This window comes from Vipera ursinii (genome assembly GCF_947247035.1).
Source record: "Vipera ursinii genome assembly, chromosome: Z".
Taxonomy (NCBI): domain Eukaryota; kingdom Metazoa; phylum Chordata; class Lepidosauria; order Squamata; family Viperidae; genus Vipera; species Vipera ursinii.
Window position 1 is genome coordinate 52,857,564 of NC_139517.1, and position 25,261 is coordinate 52,882,824.

A 25,261-nucleotide genomic window follows, 5' to 3' on the forward strand; every position below is an offset into this window, starting at 1 on the left:
ATGGGGGGAGCCAGATTCACTTAACAGCTATGTTACTTACTTAACTGCAATGATTCATTTAACAACTGTGGCAAGAAAGGTTGTAAAACTCACTTAACAACTGTCTCGCTTAGAAAAGAAATTTTGGGCTCAGTTGTGGTAATTCAAGAACTACTCTTTGCATTTTTGAAATTCTACATTTTTATACAACCACCTAGAACTATTATTTTCTTTCAGTAAATAAATTAAATTAAATTTAATTTAATTTAATAATATTTCTATACCGCCCTTCTCCCGAAGGACTCAGGGCGGTGAACAGGGCAAGAATAAAAATACAGGATTACAAAAGTTAAGAAATGATTAAATACATGCCCATATACTAAAAATACATCTTAAAACCCCAATAAAATGACAATAACAACCCCCCCCAGTCCCCTCATCAGGCCAGGCCAGCTTGTTCAAAAAAGTATGTTTTTAGCTCGCAGCGAAAGGAGCGAAGATCGGGCGCCGTCCGGAGCTCAACCGGTAGCTGATTCCATAGCTCCGGGGCGCCCACAGAGAAGGATCTTCCCCTGGGGGCCACCAATCGACATTTTCTGACCGGTGGCACCCTGAGGAGGCCCTCTCTGTGGGAACGCACAGGGCGGAGGGAAGTTGATGACGGCAGCAGGTGTTCCCTAAGGTACTCCGGACCCCTGCCATGTAGGGCTATGAACACCATTACTAGTACCTTGAATCTCACCCGGAAGGCAACTGGTAACCAATGCAGCTCACGGAGCAGAGGTGTAACGTGGGAGTATCGGGAGACTCCCAACACAACTCTCGCGGCTGCATTCTGTACCAGTTGGAGCTTCCGGGTGGTCCTCAAGGGCAGCCCCATGTAGAGAGCGTTGCAGTAGTCTAGTCGAGAGGTCACGAGCGCGTGAGTGACCGTGCATAGATCATCCCGGCTTAGATAGGGCCGCAATGGCGCACCAGGCGAACCTGGCCAAAAGCCCCCCTAGTCACAGCCCCTATGTGGTCTTCCAAGGTGAGCCGTGAATCTAGGAGGACTCCCAAGTTGCGAGCCCTATCTACGGGGGGTAATAGTTCACCCCCCATAGAAAGAGGTGGAATATCCGAATAAACCCGGGATGAAGGTATGCAAAGCCACTCAGTCTTGTCGGGGTTGAGTTGAAGTCTGTTCCTCCCCATCCAGACCCGAACCGCCTCCAGGCAACGGGACATCACGTTGAGGGCATCACTGGGGTGGTTTGGGGTCGAAAGGAAAAGCTGGGTATCATCAGTATGCTGATCATCAGTAAGCTGATGATACCCAACTCCAAAACCACGAATGATCTCACCCAGCGGTTTCATATAGATGTTGAACAGGGGAGGCGAGAGGACCGACCCCTGAGGAACACCACAAACGAGAGACCTCGCGGTCGACCTCTGCCCTCCTGCCAACACCGACTGCGAACGTCCCTGGAGATAGGAGGAGAACCACTGTAAGACCGTGCCTCCCACTCCCAATCCCCTGAGACGCCGCAGCAAGATACCATGGTCGATGGTATCGAAAGCCGCTGAGAGGTCTAATAGGACTAGAACAGAGGAATGTCCCCTGTCCCGAGCCCTCCAGAGATCATTCACCAGCGCGACCAATGCCGTCTCCGTGCTGTGCCCGGGCCTGAAACCCGATTGGTATGGGTCTAGATAATCCGCTTCATCCAGGACCAGAGGGAGCTGATGCGCCACCACACTCTCAACAACCTTCGCAAGAAAGCGAAGGTTGGAGACGGGACGAAAGTTGTTCAATACAGCTGGGTCCAAGGCAGGCTTCTTGAGGAGAGGCCTCACCACCGCCTTTTTCAAGACGGCGGGGAAGCTACCCTCGTTCAAAGAAGCCGATATAACTGCCTGGAACCAGCTGCGTGTCCTCTCCCGGGCTGCATAAACCAGCCAGGAAGGGCACGGGTCCAATAAACATGTGGTGGAGCTTAGCATCCCCATGATCCTGTCCACTTCCTCCGGAGTCACAGAATCAAACTCCTCCCAGGTAAAAAGATGATACCACTGAAAATTATTCCTTGAGATGATCTACTTATGAGGGCAATTCGGAAATAAACTTCTGTTTGGTTATCAGTGACAGATACTTGCAGATACCGAACTTTTATTAAAACACATTAGAAAACTACAACGTTACATTACTTTTCAACATAATCACCATTCAGATTGAGGCACTTGTCTTAATGTCTTTACAAGATTTGAAATTCTTTAGTTGTAGTAGTAGTCGCTTGGCGCCACATCTAGGCTATGGGGGGGGATGATCAAAAACATCCCAATGGAACTGCTTCAAAAGTTTTTGGGTGTGTTTAGCGTTGTGCAGGCAAGCATTATTCTGAACCAACACCATGCCGGAAATCAGCATATCCTGACGCTTGTTATAGATGGCTCATGTTTCACAGTAGACTTCTGAACTGATGGTCGAACCATGCTCCATGAACTTCATTAGCAGTACTCTTTTGGCTCTTCACATTTGGCACGATTTTCTATGGTATCACTTCCAGTGTGGTGGTGATGTGAAGGAAGCATTAAATTATATGTTAGATTATATTTAAAAATAGTTTTCAGTAATGATATTTTATCTATCTATAAATTCACAATTTTTAAATAGAAACTGCAAAATCCACTGATGTAGATCCTGACACTAAAAACAACATCTACACTATCATAAAATGTTATATATCGAAAGATTTACTAGTTTTTCCTTTAGGTTACAAATTCATAACATTGGAAAGACAGTGAATCCAATTTTCTGCTCAATAAGTTAAAATATTTCAATAACTGATCATCCAGAATGTTTTTCCGCTTAGATTTAATCAAACTGTGTTTTCTTATAAGTTAAATTCATTATTCCATAACCTTGCTCTATGATAATGCATTTAATTCTTCATCTTTTTGTAGATCTTAGAATCCCTTTGGATAGTGATGAGTCATAATGTTAGCCTTCTTTTTACCACAGTTACAACTTTGCTAACAGTCCTCTTCCATAGTAGCACTGCAGTTCTTAATTTTGTTCTTTCACTGGTAAGTATGACCACATTATTTGTATGGACTTAACATGATTTTTAAAGTGAGCAGAATATATATATTCTGTCTTTATTATTTTTACAAGTAATTCAGGATGGCAAACATATCCAATAGACCTTTCTCCTATTTTCCCCACAACAATCCTGTGAGATGTATTGGGCTGAGAAAGAGTGACTGGCACATAAGATTCCTCTGTTATTCCATTCATCTTCTGTACTTTGAATGCAAAGGTGCACTATATTACTTATCTCAGGCATAATAATATGTGAGGTTGGTATAAATTCGTCCACTGCAATATAAATATTGTTTCCTCACAATTCTATGAATCTGCTGTACCAAAAGCTCTGCTTTTTCTCTACATAGACATTCATTCTAATCCTTACTGTGGTCTTTAGATATGAGTAGACAACCTTGGCTCATCCTTTTAAAGATACTTTATTTACCTTAACAGAGAAACAGAATGACTGAGAGTAGCAAAAAAAGTAGTGGCAATGTGAGCAACTTCTTGCAGGTTTCCCTAGTGACTCTATTTTTGGAAAGTTGGCAAGGAGCATTGGAAGTCAGCTGACTGATTGGAAAAGACTGTCACTTTTATGGGAAGAGGAGAAATAAAGGAATGACCACAGCGGGCAAAAAAGCAGAGGGAGAATGAAATGAGTGACTTCTGACTTTCTGCTGACTTCCCCATTGACTTTGCTCTAAGAAGCAGGCAGTGAATTTGAAAATCACTCATCATTATCCCTGGCTGACTGAAGGAATTGTCTGCCACTTTGCTGGTGGGAGGGTGAACAGAGAACCACTGATCGTAAGGAAAATTGCATTCTTGTTCTCCATCCCAGTATTTCTCCAAGGGCTCCCTCCCTCCTTCCCTCACTGGACAACACCATTAAAAGGTTTCAAATATTCAGATATTCACCACTACTGCAAGGTTTCAAATCTCAAGCTAATTGGGAGCAGGGACCAGAGAGAGGGGTGTGGATATGCCCCATCCATTTTCTTTGTGCCACACAATCAATGGGTTTCTGAGAAGAATAGTCAAAAGGCACAGTTGTGCTGTATCAGCCACAATTTTTATCTCATGGGAGTAATGGGCTCTGGATTTTGGATGTATTCTGTAAGTTGAGATACCTTGGTTCAAAACTTGTTCTGGGGTGCACCTTTTTGCCCAATGGAAGGGTGTAAATAGGCATAAGAGTTTTAGTAGTGTATAGTTTGCACAGTACAGTCCATATCAAATAGCTTTTGAAAACAAATAAAATATATAAATATTTTAAATATATAAAAAATAAAATATGAGTTTAGAAACTAAAGATGCTTACATTATCTCTATCCTTCTCTGATCTTAATGGAGAGTAAAGATTAGTTGGAAAGATGTATTTTCTAGGTGCAAAGAAATATTCTATTTCATTGTTCTCTCTGAACAGCCCTGATCAAGATTCCATCTAAAGAAGAGAGGCATTGTGTGGGGAAAACAGCTTCAGACACTGTTTTAGAAATTATTATTTTTTTGTAAAAGTTTTTATTGTTTTTTCCCCATACATTCAGTAATAATTTTTCAACAAACGTGTGCTGCCTGAGTTTACATTCACTAATACATATTTAATTCCTAATCCTTTATTTTTTCCTCTAGCCATCAATAACATAAGTCCCAAGTTTCATAATATTCCATTTCTTCTTTTTCTTTCAGTCTCATAGTCAATCTATTCATCTCTGCTCATTCTAGTATTTTTTTATTATTTCTTCATCTGATGGTATTCCTTAATTTTTCCAGTATTGCGCAAATATAATTCTTGCTGCTGTTGTGACATGCAAAATCAAATATGTGCTTTGTTTGTTAGTCTTTTCTGGCAATTGTACCTAATAAAAAAAGTTCAGATTTAAAATCTACATGTTCTCCCAATATCTTTTCTAGCCAGGCATGTATCTTTTTCCAATAACACTTTACTTCGTCACAAGTCCACCAAACATGATAATAAGTGCCTGACTTATGTTTACATTTCCAACATCTATCTGACATGTTTTTGAACATTTTTGCTAGTCTTGCTGGTGCCAAATGCCATCTATAAAACATTTTATATAAATTTTCTTTGTAGGAAATTGACATTGTCAGTAATTTTTCCCCCTAAATTTTGCTATTTTTCTAATTCTATATTGTGTTCAAAGTTTTTCACCCATCATTGTTTCTTTAACTTTTTCGCTTTCCATTTTCAAAGTTAATAGAAAATTATACATTTTCTTAGTTTTTCATCAGAAGTTAACAATGTCTTATCAAACACAGTTTGTTCCTTATAAATCCATACAGCTTAACATCTTTATCATATCTAGCTTGCATTTGTAAATGTGCCCACCATGTTAGATTGATACCCTGAGTTTCCATTTCTTACTCAGATTTTAAGTTCACTTCAGAATTTAGAATATCTCTATATCTCCAGATTTTTTCAAAGTTCACTAAATTTGGGTGTACAAATGCTTCCATCGTTGACAACTACCCTGGAAATTTCAAATATATTTTACATTTTATTTTTCCCCATGTTGTTAATAATGCATTTCTTATATAATGATTTTGGAAATATTTATGGACTTTATTTTTCCCATACCATAAAAAAATGCCACCCTAATTCTAAATAATGCCCCTCCAGATATAATAGACTTTTATTTCTGAGAGTTATCCATTCTTTTACCCATGTTAATACAGATGCTTGATAATATAAAACCCACTCTGGTAGACCAAGATCTCCATTTTCCTTCGCATCTTGTAACATTTTCATCTTAATTCTAGCTTTCTTTCCTTGCCGAATAAATGTCAAGATTAGTGAATTTAAATCTTCAAAGAATTTTTTCTCAAATTTTATAGGTATTGTTTGGAATAAGAATAAAATTTTCAGTAGTATATTCATTTTTACTGTAACAATTCTTCCTAATATTGACAATTGCAAGTTTTTCCATTTTTCCAAATCCAATCTTATTTGATTCAAATAATTTTGTATAATTATCTTCTTTTATCATTGGAACATCTTGCTGTTAAATATATTCCCAGATAGGACCCAGATTGTTGGGGGCAATTAAGCTGACTGTAATAATGCCACTTGGTGTGTGTGTGAAAGCCCTAATAAGCAGGCATATACATAGAATGAAGGCTACTGCTAAGTTTGTAAGCCACCCTGAGTCTTCGGAGAAGGGCGGGATATAAATGGAATTAAAATAAAAAATAAAAAAAAAATATTTGACCTTTTTAACCATTTGCAATTCTGTTTTTTCCAACATTCTTTTTTTTGTTTATCTGTGAGGTTTTTAACTATTTGTTTTCCCCCCTATTTATTTTCATGCCATTTCTCCATATTGTTCTATCTTTCCCAATAGTTTAGGGATCATCTCCAAAGGTTCTTCTAAAATAAATACCAAGTCATCAGCAAATGCTTGTAATTTATATATTTCGCCTTTTATTTCTAGTCCTTTAATTCCTATATCTTGTTTAATATTTCTATTTAAAACTTCCAGAGTGAAAATAAATAACAATGGAGATAATGGACATCCTTGCCTTGTGCCTTTTCTTATCTCAAAATTCTCAGTCTCAGTTCACAATCACTTTCGCTGTTTGTTTATTCTGTGTTGTTTTTATTGTGTTTATAAAGTTCTGTCCAAAGTTCATTAATTGTAATTGCTGAATCATAAATTGCCAGGAAACTTTATCAAAAGCCTTTTGGACATCTAGAAATATAAGGGCCAATTGTTTCCCTGGGTGTAATTCATAATATTCCAAAGTATCCATTATCACTCTTAAATTATTTTTGATTTGTCTCTTTGGTAAAAAAAACATTTTGGTCTGAATGTATAAATTCAGTTAAAAATCTTTTCAGTCTCTCTGCTATTATTGAGGTAAAAAATTTATAACCCATATTTAATAATGATATTGGTGTTTAATTTTTTATTTGTGTCAAATCTGAGTCTTTTTTGGTATTAAGGTAATATTTGCTTCTTTCCATGTGTTTGGAAGTTTGGCCTCCAACAATAGTTCATTGCAAACATCTTTCAGCGGTTCCCTTAGTATATCTTGTAAAACTTTATATTACTCTGCCGGTAATGCATCTGGTCCCGGTTTTTTCTCATTTTTTTGTCTTCTTATGGCCTCTGTTATTTCCATCATTGTTATTTTTTCCTCTAGCATACAGGTTTGTTTGTATTTTCAAAAAAAAATTGCTTTGCTCTTTTTATTTGCTGCGCCAATTTTTCTGAATCCAACAGAAAAATTGTGTTTTATTGCTTCCATTTCTCTTTTCAGAATCTTCTTTTACGGATTTATTTGCAGTTCTGATTCTAGTTTTTCAATTTTTTTTCTTTTAATAGTACATACTGCTGTCTTTTCTGTTTTGTTTTTTTTTGCCATGTATGTTATAGCTATACCTCTAAAATACGCTTTAGCTGTATCCCATACATTTTGTAATGTTGTATCTTCTTTTTTGTTTTCTTTGAAGAAAAACTCATATCGATCCTGGACCAGGATTTTTAACTGTTTGAGTAAAATGTATATTGTAATTTCCCTCTAAACATCTTGTACTCCAATTTCTTCTATCGTATTAAAAAAGATCTTAGGTAATCTTTTCCAGTTTTTCCTGTTTTACTACTTTTATAATCTAATGTCCCATCCAGCATCACATTAAAGTCTCCTATTAAGCAAATACAGTATTTTGGTACTCCATTTCTACTATTTTTCTGTGGAGATTTTTTTTTAAATTTTTATTAAGTTTATTGTTTAAAAACATTGGACACAGTACCAGCGTGCTGACAAGCCTTCTTGTCTACAATGTTCAAATATATATATATATACATGTATATATGTACATCAAAAATACACTTAAATACACTTAAATTACAAATCGGTGAAATAACACAATATTTAAAACAGTGAGCTAGTCTGTAAAACCTAATAGAGACCTTTCTTTTTATCCCTCCAAAGATACAATTTGTTCCAAATTCTATAGTAATCTGATTGATCTTTATTCTTTAGTTCCAAAGTTAGTTTGTCCATTTCTGCGCAATCCCAAATTTTCCTAATAGCCTCATTTTCTCCTGGGATCTCATTCTTTTTCCATTTTTGCTCAAATGACATTCTAGCTGCTGTGATAATATGGATCATCAAATATAGCACATCTTTAGGATATTTCTCTTTCATAATTCCCAATAAGAAAAATTCTGGACTAAACTCAATATCTTGTTTTAGTATTTCTTTCAGCCAAATCCAAATCATTTTCCAAAATTTTTGTGTTTTACTGCAAGACCACCACGTATGGAAATATGTGCCTATCTCTTCAGAGCACTTCCAACATTTGGGAGATGCTGTTGTATACATTTTTGCTATACGGGCTGGGGGAAGATGCCATCGATAAAACATTTTAAATAAATTTTCTTTATAAGATGAGGCCAGTGTTATTCTTTTATTTCTGTCCCAGAGTGTTTGCCAAGTACCTAAATCAATGTTATGTCCTAAATTGTTAGCCCAAATCAACATGGGATCTTTCACTTGCTCTTCAAACAGCTTGTATCCCAAAAGCAATTTGTATAATTTCTTTATCTGTTTGGTGTCTGGGCCCAATAATATTTTATCCAATGCTGTTTCAGAGGTATATATCCCCCATTCTTTTTTATCCTTCCTAAATCTTGATTGGATTTGTAAGTAGGCCCACCAATCGAGTTTTATACCTTGTGATTCTAGTTCATTTCTAAGTATCAATTCCCCCTCCTCATTCATAATATCCTTATACGAAATTATGTTACCCGCATCAAATAGATTTGGGTAAACAATCGCTTCAAGGGTGGATAGCCAGACCGGTACTTTAGTATAATTGTGAGATCTAATTTTTTTCCAGATATTAAGTAATGCTTGCCTAATTTTGATAGAATTCTCCCTGGTTGTTATTTGGTGCATAGATTACTACTAACAATGTTTGTTTTTGATGTAAGCATATTTCTACCATCACAATTCTTCCTTCATCTGAATAAATCATTTTAGAATCTATTGTCTCTTTAATATATACAGCAACACCTCTTTTTTTGTTGTGCTGATACATAATAAAGTTTCCCACTTTTGGGGTATTCCAACAGCTAATAATATTGTTTTTGTATACATGTCTTTTGCAAACAAATTATATCTATATTTAATTTCTGTAGTTTTTTTTAAAAAAGTCTTTCTTTTTGATGGGGAGTTTAGTCCATTTATATTTACTGGAAAAAATCCATTTTCTTTCTCCATTTCAATTATTTATATTTAGGTTTAGTCAATCTCGTGTTCCTCTGTACTCTGGGGGTTCCTTCATTCTCTTGGTCAGATTTCTTTCTGTTCTGTTTGTATAATTACTTCTTCAGTTGCTTCTCTTTGTTTCTGATCTTTCCTTTCCTCTTGTTGATGTTGCACTCTTTCATCTAAGGATGCCTGATTTCTTTCCTCAAAATCTTCTGCTTTCCAAACTGAATCCAATCCAATCGGTATCTTGTATTATTCCAATTGATTAATATCCCTTCTGGCATTAACCATCTAAAATTTATGCCTTTTGCAATCAGCTTTGTAGTTAAGAAATGATACTGTCTTCGAGTATCTCTTATGCCCTTGGGTATCTGCTTTAAGACCACAATTTCTTTATAGGTTAGTTACCCTAAGAATTATATCTAAAAACTTTTCACATCCTGTAGGTTAGGTACTCTTTCTTTGAGTTCACTTTTCTTCTGGCTGGCGATGACTTGGGGTGTCTGGGCTTACCAGGCAGCCTTTCCTCCGTCCTTTTAGAGCAGACATGTGAAACACAAGGCCCAGGGGCCAGATCTGGCCTGCAAAGTGGTTTCATGTGGCCCGCGAAGCCATCCTGGAAACAGTGAGGGAACGGCCCCCACTGCCTTGGCCCTGGCCCAGAGACCCTCCTTCTGCCAGAGACCCTGTCCCACTCCTGCCCAGGCCCCCATAGGCACCCTTGATGCGAACGATGTAGAGCTGGCCATGCCCACCCAGTAGGCCATACGAATCTAGCCACGCCCACCCAGTAGGCCACGCCCACCCTGGCCATACCCACCCGGCCCTTGAGGACAACCGCAATGCTGATGCGGCCCTCAATGAAATTGAGTTTGACAACCCTGTTTTAGAGGGTTTCTTCAGTCCTTTTGGACTGACTGCCATCTGGGCCAGACTCCTGAGGCATCCCTCCTTCTTCGTTGCCCCTTGGGTTCGCCGGGCAGAACGAAATCAGGTTAAGAAGCCGGATCCCTGGCTTCCTCCACCCATTTTGTTGAACACCAAACTGGAAGTCTCTGTTTTGGAAATTATTTTTTTTGCTGGAAGTAGATTTGCTTTTCTTTTTTTTCTTTCTTTCATTATACTGTGAATTTTGAGTTTAAAAAATCAAGTTTTCTTCTATCTGTTTTACAGGTGATTTTCCTGACCACATTATTCTACCTTTTAAGTTCCAGTGATGAATACTATAAGCCAGTGAAGTGGGTAATCAATTTAATCCCTTTGTTGCAGTCTGATGCATCTTCAAACATAGTCAGCGAATCTTTGGAGGAAGCCATAAGGTATAGTAGTTAATGGAATTATCTTGATATAACTTGCATGATTTGCAACAGTTTTTCCTGCCTACTGTATTTTCCGGCGTATAAGACGACTTTTTAACCCATGAAAATCTTCTCAAAAGTCGGGGGTCGTCTTATACGCCGGGTGTTAGGGGCAGTTTTATTGTCCGATGTTACAGGAAAAACCAGAGGCAACACCCCTCCACACATACACACACGCAGGCAACCTCGGCAGCTCATTGATGGGGGAGGAAGGGGGAGGGAATCACAAAATTGCTGTCCGTTGTCGAGCCCTGCGAGCCCGACACTACGCAGGGGGTTTCGTTCCAAAAACAAGCCCTGCTTCACCTAATCACTCCCCCACACACTGCACACGGCTCACTCCATGACCCGGCACTCCGACAAACAAGGGAGGAGGTCGCCCGTAATCAGTAAGCCCGACTATCAGCTGATCATCGGTTCCTGGCTCTGCAAACCCGACGACCAGCTGCTTCACGGCGTTTGCATGCGCCTGCATCGCAGGGCTTTGCTGAGGACCCCGCAGGCACTCAGGAGGACAGCCCAGTCTGCCTTGCCGTACAGGGAGCCTGGGCACTACAAAACATGCTAGCTGTTCCATTGCCTGCTGACGGACCTGTGCCGGGACTGCATGCTATAGCCTGCGCGCTGGAGGCAAGGGCCGGCTGTTTTCCGTCGGTGTCAGATGGACCGGAGCCGGGGACTGCTGGAGGGCAGCCCTGGGACGTGTGGACGAGCCCGCTGGAGCCAGATACGGATGGGGGGGCAGTTGGTTGGAGAGGGATAGGCACACACTGGGAGCACGTTAGCGTTTTCACCCGGGTTGGGGTAGAGGGGGTTTGGAGAAGAGTCACCCAGGATACTAACAGCAGCAAGGTTTACAACGCTGAAGTTGTCGAGAGTCGGAAGCATGTGGAGGTTAAAGAAATGCAGGCAGGCTCTGGATGCCGGAAGTGTACTTTGTACATTGCTAAGCACATTGATTTGTGCTTTATATTGTAAGCTGCCCTGAGTCTTCGGAGAAGGGCAGGATATAAATGGGATTTTTTTTTAAAAAAAATTGCGTACTACTTCTCGGATCGTCTTGGAGCCAGGGAGGGCTGGGCAGGCAGGGAGGGAGAGCTGACCCACCCAATCCAAGCAGACTTTGTATGCAGTGGGGTAGTCTTATACGGCAAGTATAGCCCAAACCCTATAATTTAACAGGAAAAGTAGGGGGTCGTCTTATACGCCCAGTCGTCTTATACGCCGGAAAATATGGTATTTATAAAAATGCTAAAACATGTTTCATTATTACAAAAAATCCTAGACTTAAGCAGGAGATATCAAAACAGCTAAAGGTGGGCATTTTAATTTTGTCTGAAGAAATTCTAAAAAGTTTGATGAATAGTTGTTTTTTATAGGCTATATTTAGTGGCTGATGTTATCATTAATATATTCTTTATATTTTTTTCCCAGTGTGTCCCCTGACTTGAGCTTCTAGATCATGTGCATTTTCAGCTATCATTAGCATAATTTGATTATTAATTATTCCTTCCTAATTTAAAAGCATGCTCATTTTGTTGCATAGCAGCCCTGCTTGGGTATATTCAATATATAAATTTAATAAATACGAAGAGAATCTTACTCCTTTTCCAACCTGGAGCCATGTTGCATCTAAACTGTAGTTTCTTGTCCTATATATAGATTTCCCAGGAGGAAAGTGAGATGTTCTGGGATTCCTGTTTTCTTAAGGATATTCCATATCATGACATGGTCAGCACAATCAAACATCTTTCTATAATCAGTGAAGCACATATTGACTTTTTGGGTTGTTTTTTTTTTGCTTTCTCAATTATCCAATTATGTATCAACAAGAATGTCTCTTGTTCCTTGGCCTTTTCTAAGATCAGTGTGAATATCTGGCATCTCCCATTCAGCGAGAGTTCTAATTTGCATTAGATAATCCTAAACATTTTTAGTAGCACATGAAATTAGGATAAGGATATTACACAGTGGTTTGAATATTCTGTTAAGTTTCATTTTGTTGGTATAAGCTATGAAGGCTGACCTCTTCCAATCTGTTGTCCACATTCTCCAGATTTGCTGGCATAGTTCATTTAGCATGTTTACGAATTCTTTTGATTGCCATATTTATAGGGCATTTTATCAATTAATTTTAGTAATGATTGGACTGCCAACTAAATTTTTAAATATTAGAGATTCTTGTGAATAGAAAATATATTCTAAGGTATCTTGGATACTGATATTTCTTCTGTACAAAAGTTTAGTATACTCCTTTCACTTTGTGATCTCCTTAAATTAGTTACCATATGTCCATTGACATTTTGTAGCATGCAGGTCATCCTCAAGTTATGAACAATGGTTCAGTGACCATTCAGTTATGGCACTGAATGAAGGAGACTTATGTCAACCCATGAAGTTTGTTTGTTTGCTTACTTATTAAATTACATGATTGATTATAAATATCCATCTTGCTGTCTGAGTTGCCGCTGTCATTGTGTCCCTGTGATTATGTGATTGTAGTTCAAGTGCTTGGCAACAGACTTGCAGTTTCAAGTGTCCTGCAATTAAAATCACCATTTTCTACAAGCAAAGTCAATGGAAAAGCCACAAATTGGTTCCTCTGCTTTTTTGCCCGTACGTGGCATCTATACAATTACCCATGCTCCATAATGTCTGCTCATGGCAACCATTCACCTGCATACACCTGCACTCTATAGTTCCTGCCTGGGCACTCACTCATCTGTCTGTGGCACCTGTACACCTGCCTGTGCTCTAGAGATACCTTCCCGTGACAATCACCTATCCACACATGCTTTATAGCAGAGTACCCCAAATTTTCCAGCTTTGTGGACCAGCGGGGGGAGAAGATGGTTCACCATGAGCAACGGGCATGCGTGCATGTACAGCTCCCTTTGTGCAAACAGCAGATGTGCACCCACTGCTTACAGAAATAGAGCAAGGCATCTATTCACCTACTGCTTCCACAAGTGGGGATACGCATGCGCTCATCCTCCATTTCTGGCATCCCAGTTCTGAACAGGTCATGGCCTGGGGACCCCTGCTCTGAACAGGTCATGGTGCCTGGCTGCCTGCTGCAACCACCACTGCCCTATAGTCTAATTATATTTTCTGCATTATTTTTAACCTTGTCTTTCCATTCTCCAGCCATAAACTGCTCATGTTCTTACATGCACATTTTTAAATATTAGATTGAATTTGACCATAAAATCATAAATTTCCTGTTTTTCTGCATTAATGATTGGAGTATAAATCTGGATAGTCCTCATATTAAAAGGTTATCTGCAAATTTTAGCAAATCACCTGCTATTGTCAAGCATGACATCATGTGACTGCAACTTGCAACTTTCTTCAAGCTTCCTCATTGACTTTGCTTGTCAGAAATCAGCAGTGGTGGTCACAAATGGCATTCAGGTGACTACAGGGTGCTGCAATTGTCATAAATGCTGGCCAGTTGCCAAGTGCCCAAATCATGATTCTGTGACCGCGGAGACACTGCAGTGGTCACAAATTTCAGGACCACTTGTAAATCTGGTTTTTTTTCAGTGCCATCATAACTTGAACAGTTTTTGAATAAGCAGAGGGTAAACAAAGGCCACCTATACATCAATTAAAAATTAGCTTTAAAACCTTGTCAAATCTGATTTTCCATTAGTATCTCAAATATTAGAAACAATATAATATTACTTAATTTGCTTGAATCTTAGCAGATTAGTGTAAGGTCCTGCTTCAACTAATCCTCCCAAGAAAGCAGAATTTTGAAACGTATTGTCTCAAATGGAACTTTTATTGAGAGGCAACTTTTATTGAGAGGCAATGATAGGAAGAAGGTTAAGCAAGATCTGATGTTTTCCCATGCAAAATATTATACTAAAGTATCCCATTCAAACCCCGCCCCAACAGCCAATGTCCGGTTTAATTTCATCCAATCCCCAGGTGTGAAGTTGTTATGGGAATGATAAGTGGAGTTCCCAGGCGCAGTCCTCTGGGTTTTGTTTCTTGACATCCTCCTCCCATCGGAGCAAAGTGGAGATAAGGCAAATGACCCATGGCACATTCCTTCCTCCATTTACACCCTGATGCATCAAAGGGGTAAAGAACAAAGTGGAAGAAATGCAAAGCCTCCCCCCTCCCAACAAAATAGCAAATCTCCCTGGTTGGGGGAGATCCAGGGGGTCTCTGGCGGGTGGAATGGTGGGCAGGAGGATCATCCTGCGAGGTGAAGCGAGGCGAGACAGGGGACAGGGCAGGGGTGCCATTGCCGCAAGGCGAGGCGAGGCGAGGCAGGGGCCAGGGCAGCTGCTGCCTGACACCATTGGCCCCCGCCCAGAGTAAGCACATGGGAGCTAACAGTGTCTGTCAGCAGCCACAGCCTGCTGGCCTCTCGATTGGCACACTGGGGCTTCGCAGCCCGCTGCAAATACTGGGCCAGCCCTCCAGCAGAAGGCAGAGGGGAGGGGAGGGGGGAAGCACATGATGCAGACCGCTAGATGTGCCTACTCCATCCCATCTGTTTTTGCTTGCAGTTGGAGAGCAGGTTGCTACTGGTCATCTCCTTAACCTCTCGCAGATCTTGCCCTTAGCCTGCACCTGAAGCCTGTTCCCCTTGCATACCTGACGCACCTTAGCTCCACCTCGGGCCGCTGCCACCACACAGCTCGTGCAGGTCCATTAGGCTACCATTGCTGTCTGGAGCACCTGGCCCATCCAGCACAAAGGTGAAATGGCTGGCTAGCAAGCCCAAGTAGAGGTGGTAGAGCATGTCCATGGCCAGCAAGCCAAAGGCCAACCCAAGCGGGAAAAGCTGAATCTCCACTGACACCATGTCCCCCCAGTCCCAGCTAGGCTTGTGTGCCTCGTCCCATCTCTGCTGGGCGTGATGCTGATGGGGATCAGGCTTTTCCTGCTTGGGGTGGCCTTTTGCCTTCTGGCCCTGGGCGTGCTCTACCACCTCTACATGGGGCATCCATGCTGACCGCTTCACCTCCTTCGTCCTGGGCGGGTCTGCAGCACTGGGTGGCAGCCTACTGAACCTGTGTGAGTGGCTGCGGCCGCAGTAGGTACTGAGGTGTGCTTCACCCGTCGGCCAAGGGCAAGACCTTTGAGAGGGCTGAGATGACCAGTGGCGAACGGCTGTGCAACCAAAAAGCCTTTCAGTGTTGCTAAGGATGGAAGAAGGTAAGTGCTACAGTACTTCCAACTCACACAGATTACAATAATCCTAAATGGAAAGATTAAAATGGTCTCACAATCAAGAGTTCTTCTCTTTTAAGCTGATCTATTCAGAGGAATAATAAAAAAAAACACCTCCATTGCTCGAACTTCAACAAGGGAGCCACAAGGCGACAACATGAAAGACAATTTGGGCTGTTGATTAAGCACTAGGCTAGAAACAGGGAGATTGTGAGTTCTTGTCCCGCTTTAATGTGAACTTTAGGTCAGTCACTCTGAGTGACTTTAGGTCAGTCACAACCGAACTTATCTCACAGGGTTGTTGTTGCTGTGGGGAAAATAGGTTGAGGAAAGAGTGTTAGGCTTGAGTTATTTATAAAGGCAAGATAAACATGAACCAAGATATACCTCAGCAGAAGTGACGGAGGGAGTGAGGGGATGGGAGCCAACAGCATAAAATTATTAAACAGATCATGATGTTAACAGCGCTATGAAGACTACCATCAATGGCTTAATAAAATAACCAAACACATCCATGGGATTAAAAACACAGGGAACACGAGTATGAGAAAAGCTATGGTCCAAAGAATTTCACCCTTCCCTCCCACCCGCCTTTGTTTAAAAGGCAGCTTTTGTCTATTCCTGAAGCTGCTGGTGTGACGAAGCCTCGGCCACTCACCTTGGGGCAGGGCCTGGGCAACTTTCTGATTAAGCATCGTCTTCGGAAGCGTGCAGGTTTTCGGTGGGACGGGTGGGGTTACTTCAAATCAGGGAACACCCATGTTAGTTATTGTTAGCAGGAAAAGCTTTGCTCTGATGCGCGGTAAGATGGTAAGTTCAAGGAGACTGTCGTATTCCATTCACCCATGGGTTGGCTTTTCCATGATACATACAACTCTTGTGTTTTTAAGAATGGTTTAAATGTCCAGAGAAAAAATACAGTGAGAAGCACCCCACTGCCAGCCACTACTTTCTCCCCTGATGGAGCCCTCCATTGCTGTTGCCACTTGGACCCATCCCTCACACAGAGCGCCCTGCTACCCCTGTCCCGACCCAACCCTTGCACAGAGCGTCCTGCTTCTCTGACCAGCCATCACACAGACCGCCATGCTTCTGATGCCCTGACCCAACCCTCGAACAGAGCGCTCTGCTCCTGCCCTGACCCAACCCTCGCAGAGTACCCTACTCCCGCCACCCCGACTGAACCCTTGCAGAGCACCCTGCTTCTGCCATCCTGACCCAACCCTCGCATGGGACACCCTGCTCCTGCTGCCCCGACCCAACCCTCACAAAGCGCTGTGCTCCCGCCACCCCACCCCAACCTTTGCAGAGCGCCCTGCTCCCGCCACCCTACCCAACCTTCGCAGAGCGCCCTACTCCCACCACTCCGATCCAACCCTCGCAGAGAGCCCTGCTCCCACAGCTCCCACCCCACTCCCACGGGGCACCTTTCCAGCTCCAACGTGGTCCCCCGTCACTTCCTCCACCACTGTGTGGGACTCAAAGTTCAATCAATCGATTCAAACTTTGTGACGGTGGTGGAGGCCTAAGGTGAAAAGATTTTATAAAATCGAGCTTAAAAAGCCACCTGCCCAGGGAAATTTTATGCAGGTTGCTCATGGACAGGACTGAAGGCCTAGGACTGGGGCAACGGCGCACTTGTCCACAGAGGGCTCTGTGTGTTTCCTGTGGCACACATGCCATAGTTTCGCCACCATGGATCTAGAGATTTCTCTTTTTTTGTATATATATTTTATTAGAATTTTTTAACAACATAAATCATTCAGTAATTTGTAAACAGTATGTTGTCTGGGTAACATTTAGAAGACAATCTTTAACAATTAATTTCTATGATTTATATTCCGTATGTTAATTTCATTTGATTTCCCCTTTCCCCAAAGTATCTTTCTTTGCAAAACATTAGATTAAGACAATTCTCATTATTTTAATTAACAACAGTTAAGTATATAGTTTCAGTAATCCTATTTGTCATTTTAGTTGCCTTATCGTAAATCCTGTTACCGTGTTCATTTCAGCTTATTTCCCCCCCCAAATTCTAAATATTCTTACTAGTGACAATTTTTTCAACAGTTAACTATATTTACATTGGTGGATTTAATTCTGTTTTTTCCATATAAGCCCTCTCATGCTTTTATATTTCTTAGTCAATAAGTAAAAAAGTAGAAAGAGAAAAGAAAAGAGGAGAGACAAAAAAGAAGGGGAAAAAAGAAAGAAGGGAAACAAGAAAAAGAGATAAGAGCACTGAGATACAAAAAACATACAACTTAAAATATGTATCCCTCTTAATATATATTTATTCCCTCAATTTCTTATTCTTTTTGACCATAGCTAAGAATGTATTTAATCTATTTAAACTTTAAGCATTCCATTCAATAGTTCTCATCTAATCCTTTAATTCCCATTCAAAACACATTTTTTATGTTTTTCTTATTGTCACATTTAAATAACTAAAACATTTGCTTTTGTTTAAATCATTTCCTCTTTTTTCTTTTTTTCTTTTAACAGAAAGAAAAAACCATATTAAGAAAAAAAATCATCCCTCTAAGAGTAATATATTTCAAAGTTTTTCCATTTCTTTAGCCATATTCAAACAAATGTTTCTTTTTTAAGTATTCTTTCTGATAAGTTCCATCATCTATTTTCTGGATTTCCATTTTAGTCTTTTTTTCTTTGGTCGTTGCCTTTCTTAATCAGTATGTTTTGCTGCATCATTTGTTTCCCTGTAAGGAATTTTTCCTCATTCTTTTCCTTATCTTCAAAGTTGCTTAGACATGTTGAAATATTTCCCATTTGAATTAAATCATTTTTTATTTTATATGGTTCCATCTTTAAGTCTCTATCCTCAGAATTATGTTCAGTCATCTCTACTGTATTTTCCTGGGAAATTTCTTGGAGTGAAATTAAGTTGAAAATAAGTTGATTCATGCTCTCAAGGTTATTCTGCATTTCCTTGTAGTTTAAAGTCATTGTCCTTTGAAATTGTTGCCGCTTATCATGTGTTTCCTTTTGTGAAGTGTTCATTTTATATGGTTTCATCTTTAACTCTATCCTCACAATTATATTCAGTCATCTCTACTGTATTTTCCTGGGAGATTTCTTGGAGTGAAATTAAGTTGGAAATAAGTTGATTCATGCTCTCAAGGTTATTCTGCATTTCTTTGTAGTTTAAAGTCATTGTCCTTTGAAATTGTTGCCACTTATCATGTTTCCTTTTGTGAAGTATTCATTACTTCAGCTTTGTTACTCTCACTTTGTTTACACAGCTGCATTTTCTAAAAACTTTGAGGGTCAGAGAAAAAAAATATCCTCACCCACCAGTAGGTGTCAGCATTTGCTCATTTTTCGGCTCTTTCTAGTCTTTTTTCTCTCTCTAAAGCAGACATGTCAAACACAAGGCCCGGGGGTCAGATCCGGCCCGCAAAGTGGTTTCAAGCGGCCCGTGAAGCCATCCTGGAAACAGTGAGGGAACGGCCCCCACTGCCTTGGCCCTGGCCCAGAGACCCTCCTTCTGCCAGAGACCCTCAAATCTGTCCCACTCCTGCCCAGGCCCCCATAGGCACCCTTGATGCAAACGATGTAGAGCTGGCCACGCCCACCCAGTAGGCCATACACACTCTAGCCACGCCCACCCAGGCCATACCCACCCGGCCCCTTGAGGGCAACCGCAATGCTGATGCGGCCCTCAATGAAATTGAGTTTGACACCCCTGCTCTAAAGGGTAAGTTTCGCCACTTCCAATAACCAAAAAGGAGGGAGCAGAATCTCCCTCCCCCTTTCCTTCTTCAGAGATCTCTTATTTTGGGGACTTTCTTCTTCAGGAAAATAAGTAGGATACAGAAAATCAATATTCTTACCCAGATTCAAGCATTCTGTTTTAAATCCGCTTAATTTAAAAGCTTATGACTTCTGTTGTTTCCAACTATGGCTGAACATGCAGTTAGTCAGCCCTTTCTTCTGTTGGTTTCTGGGAGGCTTCTCCTGGACCATTCGGAGAGATTTCCTTTCAACAAAAAGAAATTCCAGCCAAAGAGTTTGGCATTCCGAATCTTCAGACTGCTTGCTGGAAAACAGGAACAGGATCTAGAGCTTTTCTGACTATTGTGTTTTGTAGTTGATTCATCCACTCCTTAAGGGTTTGTTGTTAGGCATTTCTGGCATTGTACATATTGTCTGGATTTCAATACCTAGCTTGCTAATACATATTAAGTTCCTTTCTCTCTACCTCGTTTTTCCAGCCAATGATAAAAGGTATCCCATGTTCTAAAATAAACTGAGTCTTCTTTCTCTTTCATTTTCAATGTCAATCTATCAATTTCTGAACACTTTAAGATTTTTTTTATTAACACTTCCTCCATTGGTAGATCTTCATTTTTCCAATATTGAGCGAATATAATTCTTGCTGCAGTTAATATATGTAAAATTAAATATATACACTGTTTCTCATAATTTCCTACAATTTTGCCTAACAGGAATAATTCTGGCTTAAACTCTATGTGTTTTTTCATCATTTTCTCTAATCATGTATGTATTCTTAACAAAATCTTTTGGCTTTAGAGCATGTCTGCCAAAGATGGTAATAAGTGCCTGGTTTTTGTTTGCTAACCTCATGGGCGTTAGATGCCATCTATAGAACATTTTATATAAATTTTCTTTGTTAGGTACCGCTTTTGTTTTTTCAGCATTTCTTTCCCAAAGGCTTTGCCATTTTTCTAGTTCTATATTACATCCAAAATTCTTTGCCCATGTTATCGTTGTTTCTTTAACTTGTTCCCCTTCCATCTTTAAATATAGCATATATTTATAAAGTTTCTTAATAAATTTTTCATCTGATGTCAGTAATATCTTATCAAATTCTATCTGTTCTTTATAAAATCAAGATATTTTAACATTTTTCATATCTCATTTGGATTTGCAGACATGGCCACCATGATAGGTCAGTACCCTTCTAGTTCTTCTAGTTCTTGTCTGTTTTAATTTTCCTTCTTTATTCAAATATCTTTATAAGTCACAACTTTCTCATAGTTTAAGTTTGGGTGAACAAACGCTTCCATTGTTGAAAGCCATTCAGATATTTTCATATAGATTTTCGCTTTTATTTTTTCCCATTCTAGCAAAAGTGCATTTCTTATGTAGTGATATTGAAAGTATCTGTGAATTTTTTTCCCCGTACCATGGAAAGGCATGCCATCCAAGTTGTAAGTCATGTCCCTCTAGGTATAGTAATCTTCTATCTCTAAGAGTTATCCACTCCTCTATCTTTTTCATAAGCTTAAAGTTTGTCTCAAGAGGTTCTTCTAGTATAAAGTCTAAATTGTCTGCAAATGCTTGTAATTTGTATTTTTCATTTTTCATTTGCAGTCTTTTAATTTCCATATCTTGCTTAATATTTCTATTTAATACCTCCTGTGTTAGTATAAATAGCAATGGACACCCTTGTCTTGTACCTTTTTTAATATTAAAATTTTCTGTAAAATCTCATTTCAATCTTGGTAGTTGTGTAAAAAAAATTTCCTTTTTATAGGGGAGTTCAATCCCATTTTCCTTCTCCATGTCCTTCAATTATATACAGGTCTTAACCTTCTAGTTCTTATCTGTCTCTGTTCTCTTGCTCTTACCACTTCTTCTGTCTTTGTATTTTCAGATTCTTCTTCTCCCCTTGGTTTGGCTGCTCCTTCTAATGCTGTTTCTTCCTGTCTCTTTGTTTCTCTCTCTGGATGGCGTTCCGAACTTTCCCCTTTCATAAAAGCTCTGTGATTATCATAAAACTTCATTGCCGTATGTGGTGTGTCCAATTTGTGTCTTTTCCCATCCCAATTAATTAGAATCCCTTCTGGAATCAACCATCTAAAATTCACTCCTTTTTCAGTTAATATTCTCTTCATACATCTCTTATTCTCCTTAGAGTCTGCTTCAGGACCACAATCTCATTTTTCTTTATAACATAGAGGATCATCTCTCACTCTTCTCAAAATCTCATCTCTTATAGATCTTTTGACAAATCTAACAGATACTTCTCTAGGGACTTTTATTTCTTCTCACATAGCTTGAATTGACTCGAAATATTTGATCAAACTCTCCTTCCATTTTTTATTTCCCAATTTCCAGTGCTTCAGCCAATAGGTCCGTTATCAGATCCACGAGGTCCTCATCTTTATCCTCTATTATATTTTGGAATCTTAGGAAATAAGATGCCTTTTCCATTTCCATAATAGCGATTGAATCTTCCAATTCTCTATTAATCTGCATCAGCTTTTGGTTCTCGTCTTTTAGTTCTGCCAATTTTGGTCGGTCTCTAGTGACTTATATTCTACTTTTTGAATTCTTTGTGTAAGGGCCCACTTCAAAACCTCTGTTGTGATTCAGGGCCAGCCTGTGGGTTCGGCAGCCGGGTCGGATGACTCGGATGACTCAGACGAGGGGGAGGAGGAGGGTGTTGAAGATGAACTTGCTGATGATGGCTTGGAGGCTTCGCAGAGCCCCCAGCCAGGCCCCTCTGGCTTGGTGGAGACTCAGCTGCGCGAGCCCGACAGTGCAGATGAAGAGGACCCACAGCTGGCCCTGTTCAAGGACGCCCGACGCAGGAGGCAGACCAGTAGAAGCAAGCAGAGAAAGGCTGTGGGACTCCTCGGAAGGAGGCACAGGGAGGCCACGCCCTGAACTCTAATAAAGGGAGTGTTTGGGGAAGGGCTGGTTGCTGAAAGCAACCGCTCCGTTTGAGGATCAAAGTTCCGGTATCTTGTTTCATGTTTCGTTGTTTGTTTGTGTAATAAATCTTGGCAGACGTTTTCCAGCCTCAGACGCTCTCCAGCCTCTGCCGTTTGTACAGGGGTTGCCTTTCTGCAAGGCCGGTAGCAGGCTGGTACAGAACAGTTTGCTTTCAGCCTCCCACCCCTTACTACTACTATGGAGCAGCTACGTGCCGAGAATGCTCAGCTCACCCAGCAACTCACTTTGCTGGCAGCTCAGGTGGCTCAACTGCAAGCTCAGGTTCATGCTGCACCCCCACCCAGGAGAAAATGCCAAGTTGCAATGCCAGATAAATTTACAGGTACTCCAGAACTGTTTCCTGCTTTCCTGGGACAATGCCAGCTCTTTATCAGCGTGAGAGCAGCTGATTTCCCCACTGACCGGGATAAGGTGGGGTTTGTGTTAAGCCTTCTTTCGGGTGATGCAGCTCGTTGGGGCACGCCTCTGCTGGCTCAACCTAGCCCATTGTTGGACAACTTTGTGGGGTTTTGTGACCATATGCGTCAGATGTACGAGGACCCTATTAAGACGCAGACTGCCACTCGACGCCTGAAAGCTCTGAGGCAGGGTCAACGCCCCCTACAGGGCTATATCAGCGAATTCCGGCTGCTTTGCCAGGATTCCGCCTGGAATGAGGCTGCGCTCGTGAATGCCTTCCAGGATGGATTGTCGGAGGAGATGTTGGATGAGCTGGCCCGTGTGGATATTCCCTCAGACCTGAATTGGCTGATCCATCTCTGCCTGCGGATCGATGCTTGGTTGCAGCAGCGAAAGAGTCGCCGTGCCACCCCACAGACCCCTGCCGCCCCTGTTGTGCGTGAGCCCCCAGTTCAACGGGAGGAGCCAATGGAGCTGGGTGCCGCCAGGTCTCGTCTATCGGCGACTGAAATGAACAGATGACGATCGGGGGGTTGTGTTTTTACTGTGGGGACCCTGGACATTTGGCTGCTTTTTGCCCAAAGAAGCGTCAGCGGGCATCAGTGACCAAGCCTGCCCCGAGACAGTCCCCTACTTTGCTGTCGGGAAACGCCCCGAGCCCGATCTAGACGGTGTGATAGATCGGGTGTCCCACAACAACAACACCGAGCGATGCCCTTCCGATGGTGCCTGTGAACCTCCACGGCATCTGATTTTGGAGGCACGTCTGATCCTTCCTGGCAAGCCAGAGGGGATTCCAGTCCATGCCTTAATTGACTCTGGGGCCACCACAAACTTTATGGACTCAGCCTTTGTGGCCAAATGGGCTGTTCCCCAGTGCCCGGTGGATCCGCCCATGTTAGTGGAGACTATCGATGGTCGAGTGCTCCTGTCTGGGCCTATTACAGCCGCCACGCAACCAGTATGTATGGCCATCAGTTCCCATGTGGAGGCCATTCAGTTCTACATCACCTCAGATCTGCACTTCCCCGTGGTCTTGGGACTGGCGTGGCTCCGGGCGCATGACCCACAGATCTATTGGTCACAGAACTTGGTCACCTTCCCAAGCTTGCAGTGCGTGGACCACTCCCGCCATATCTGTGCCGGCCAGGTGGAGGGTTCCCCAGGGGTTTCCTTGCCTCCCGAACTGTCCGACTTTGCTGATGTGTTCAGTGAGTCAGAGGCGGATCAATTACCCCCGCACAGGCCCTATGACTGCTCCATTGATCTAGTCCCTGATGCGCCTCTCCCAGTGGGGCGTTTGTACTCCATGTCGGAGCCCGAGTTGGCTGCTTTGCGGGACTTTCTGGAGAAGAATTTGGCTCGCGGTTTCATCCGGCCCTCGTCCTCGCCAGTGTCTGCACCCGTGCTCTTCGTCAAAAAGAAGTCGGGCGAATTACGGCTTTGCTGTGACTACCGGAAACTCAACGCCATCACGGTGCGCAACCGTTACCCGCTGCCCCTCATCCCCGAGCTCTTGGACCGACTCCGGGAGGCTAAGATCTTCACGAAACTGGACCTGCGTGGAGCTTACAACCTCGTCAGGGTTCGGCCGGGTGATGAGTGGAAGACGGCGTTTGGTACTCGCTATGGACATTTTGAGTACACGGTGATGCCGTTTGGCCTGACCAACGCCCCCGCTGTGTTTCAGCATTTTATGAACGACATTTTCCGGGATTTGTTGGACCAGCTTGTCGTGATCTACCTGGATGACATCCTGATCTACTCCCCGTCGCGTGAAGTGCACCATCAGCATCTCCGTCAGGTCCTGCAGCGACTCCGAGAACATCGGCTGTTTGCCAAATTGGAGAAGTGCCAGTTTTACCAGGAGACCATCGATTTCCTGGGTCACCGTATTTCTCCTGAGGGCATCGCCATGGAGCCGAGTAAGGTTGAGTCTTTGCAGAGTTGGCAACCCCCGTGTCGCGTGAAGGATGTTCAGCGACTTCTTGGATTTGCCAACTACTATCGAACTTTCATCCCTGGGTTTGCTGCCTTGACAGCCCCCCTCACCCGGCTCCTGCAGAAGAAGACTCGGTTCCAGTGGAACGCACCAGAACAACAGGCGTTCCAGGCTTTGAAGGAAGCCTTCATGAAGGAGCCCACCTTGAAGCATCCTGACCTGCAACGGCCATTTGTCGTGGAGGCGGATGCCTCCGACATTGCCATTGGGGCCGTGTTACTCCAGGCAACGACGCCCAGCGGTCCCCTTTTCCCTTGCGCGTATCACTCGAAAATTGAACCCCTCGGAGCGCAACTA

General features: G+C 41.9%; 1 protein-coding gene across 1 annotated transcript in view; it reads left to right on the plus strand.

Moving 5' to 3' along the window:
• TMEM245 (transmembrane protein 245) overlaps positions 1-25,261 on the plus strand; it is a 121,268-nt gene that overhangs the window by 65,327 nt on the left and 30,680 nt on the right. The window contains exons 12-13 of the mRNA XM_083377083.1: positions 2,923-3,045; positions 10,460-10,605. Coding sequence (XP_083233209.1) covers positions 2,923-3,045; positions 10,460-10,605 — 269 coding nt within the window. The remainder of the gene's footprint in view (positions 1-2,922; positions 3,046-10,459; positions 10,606-25,261) is intronic.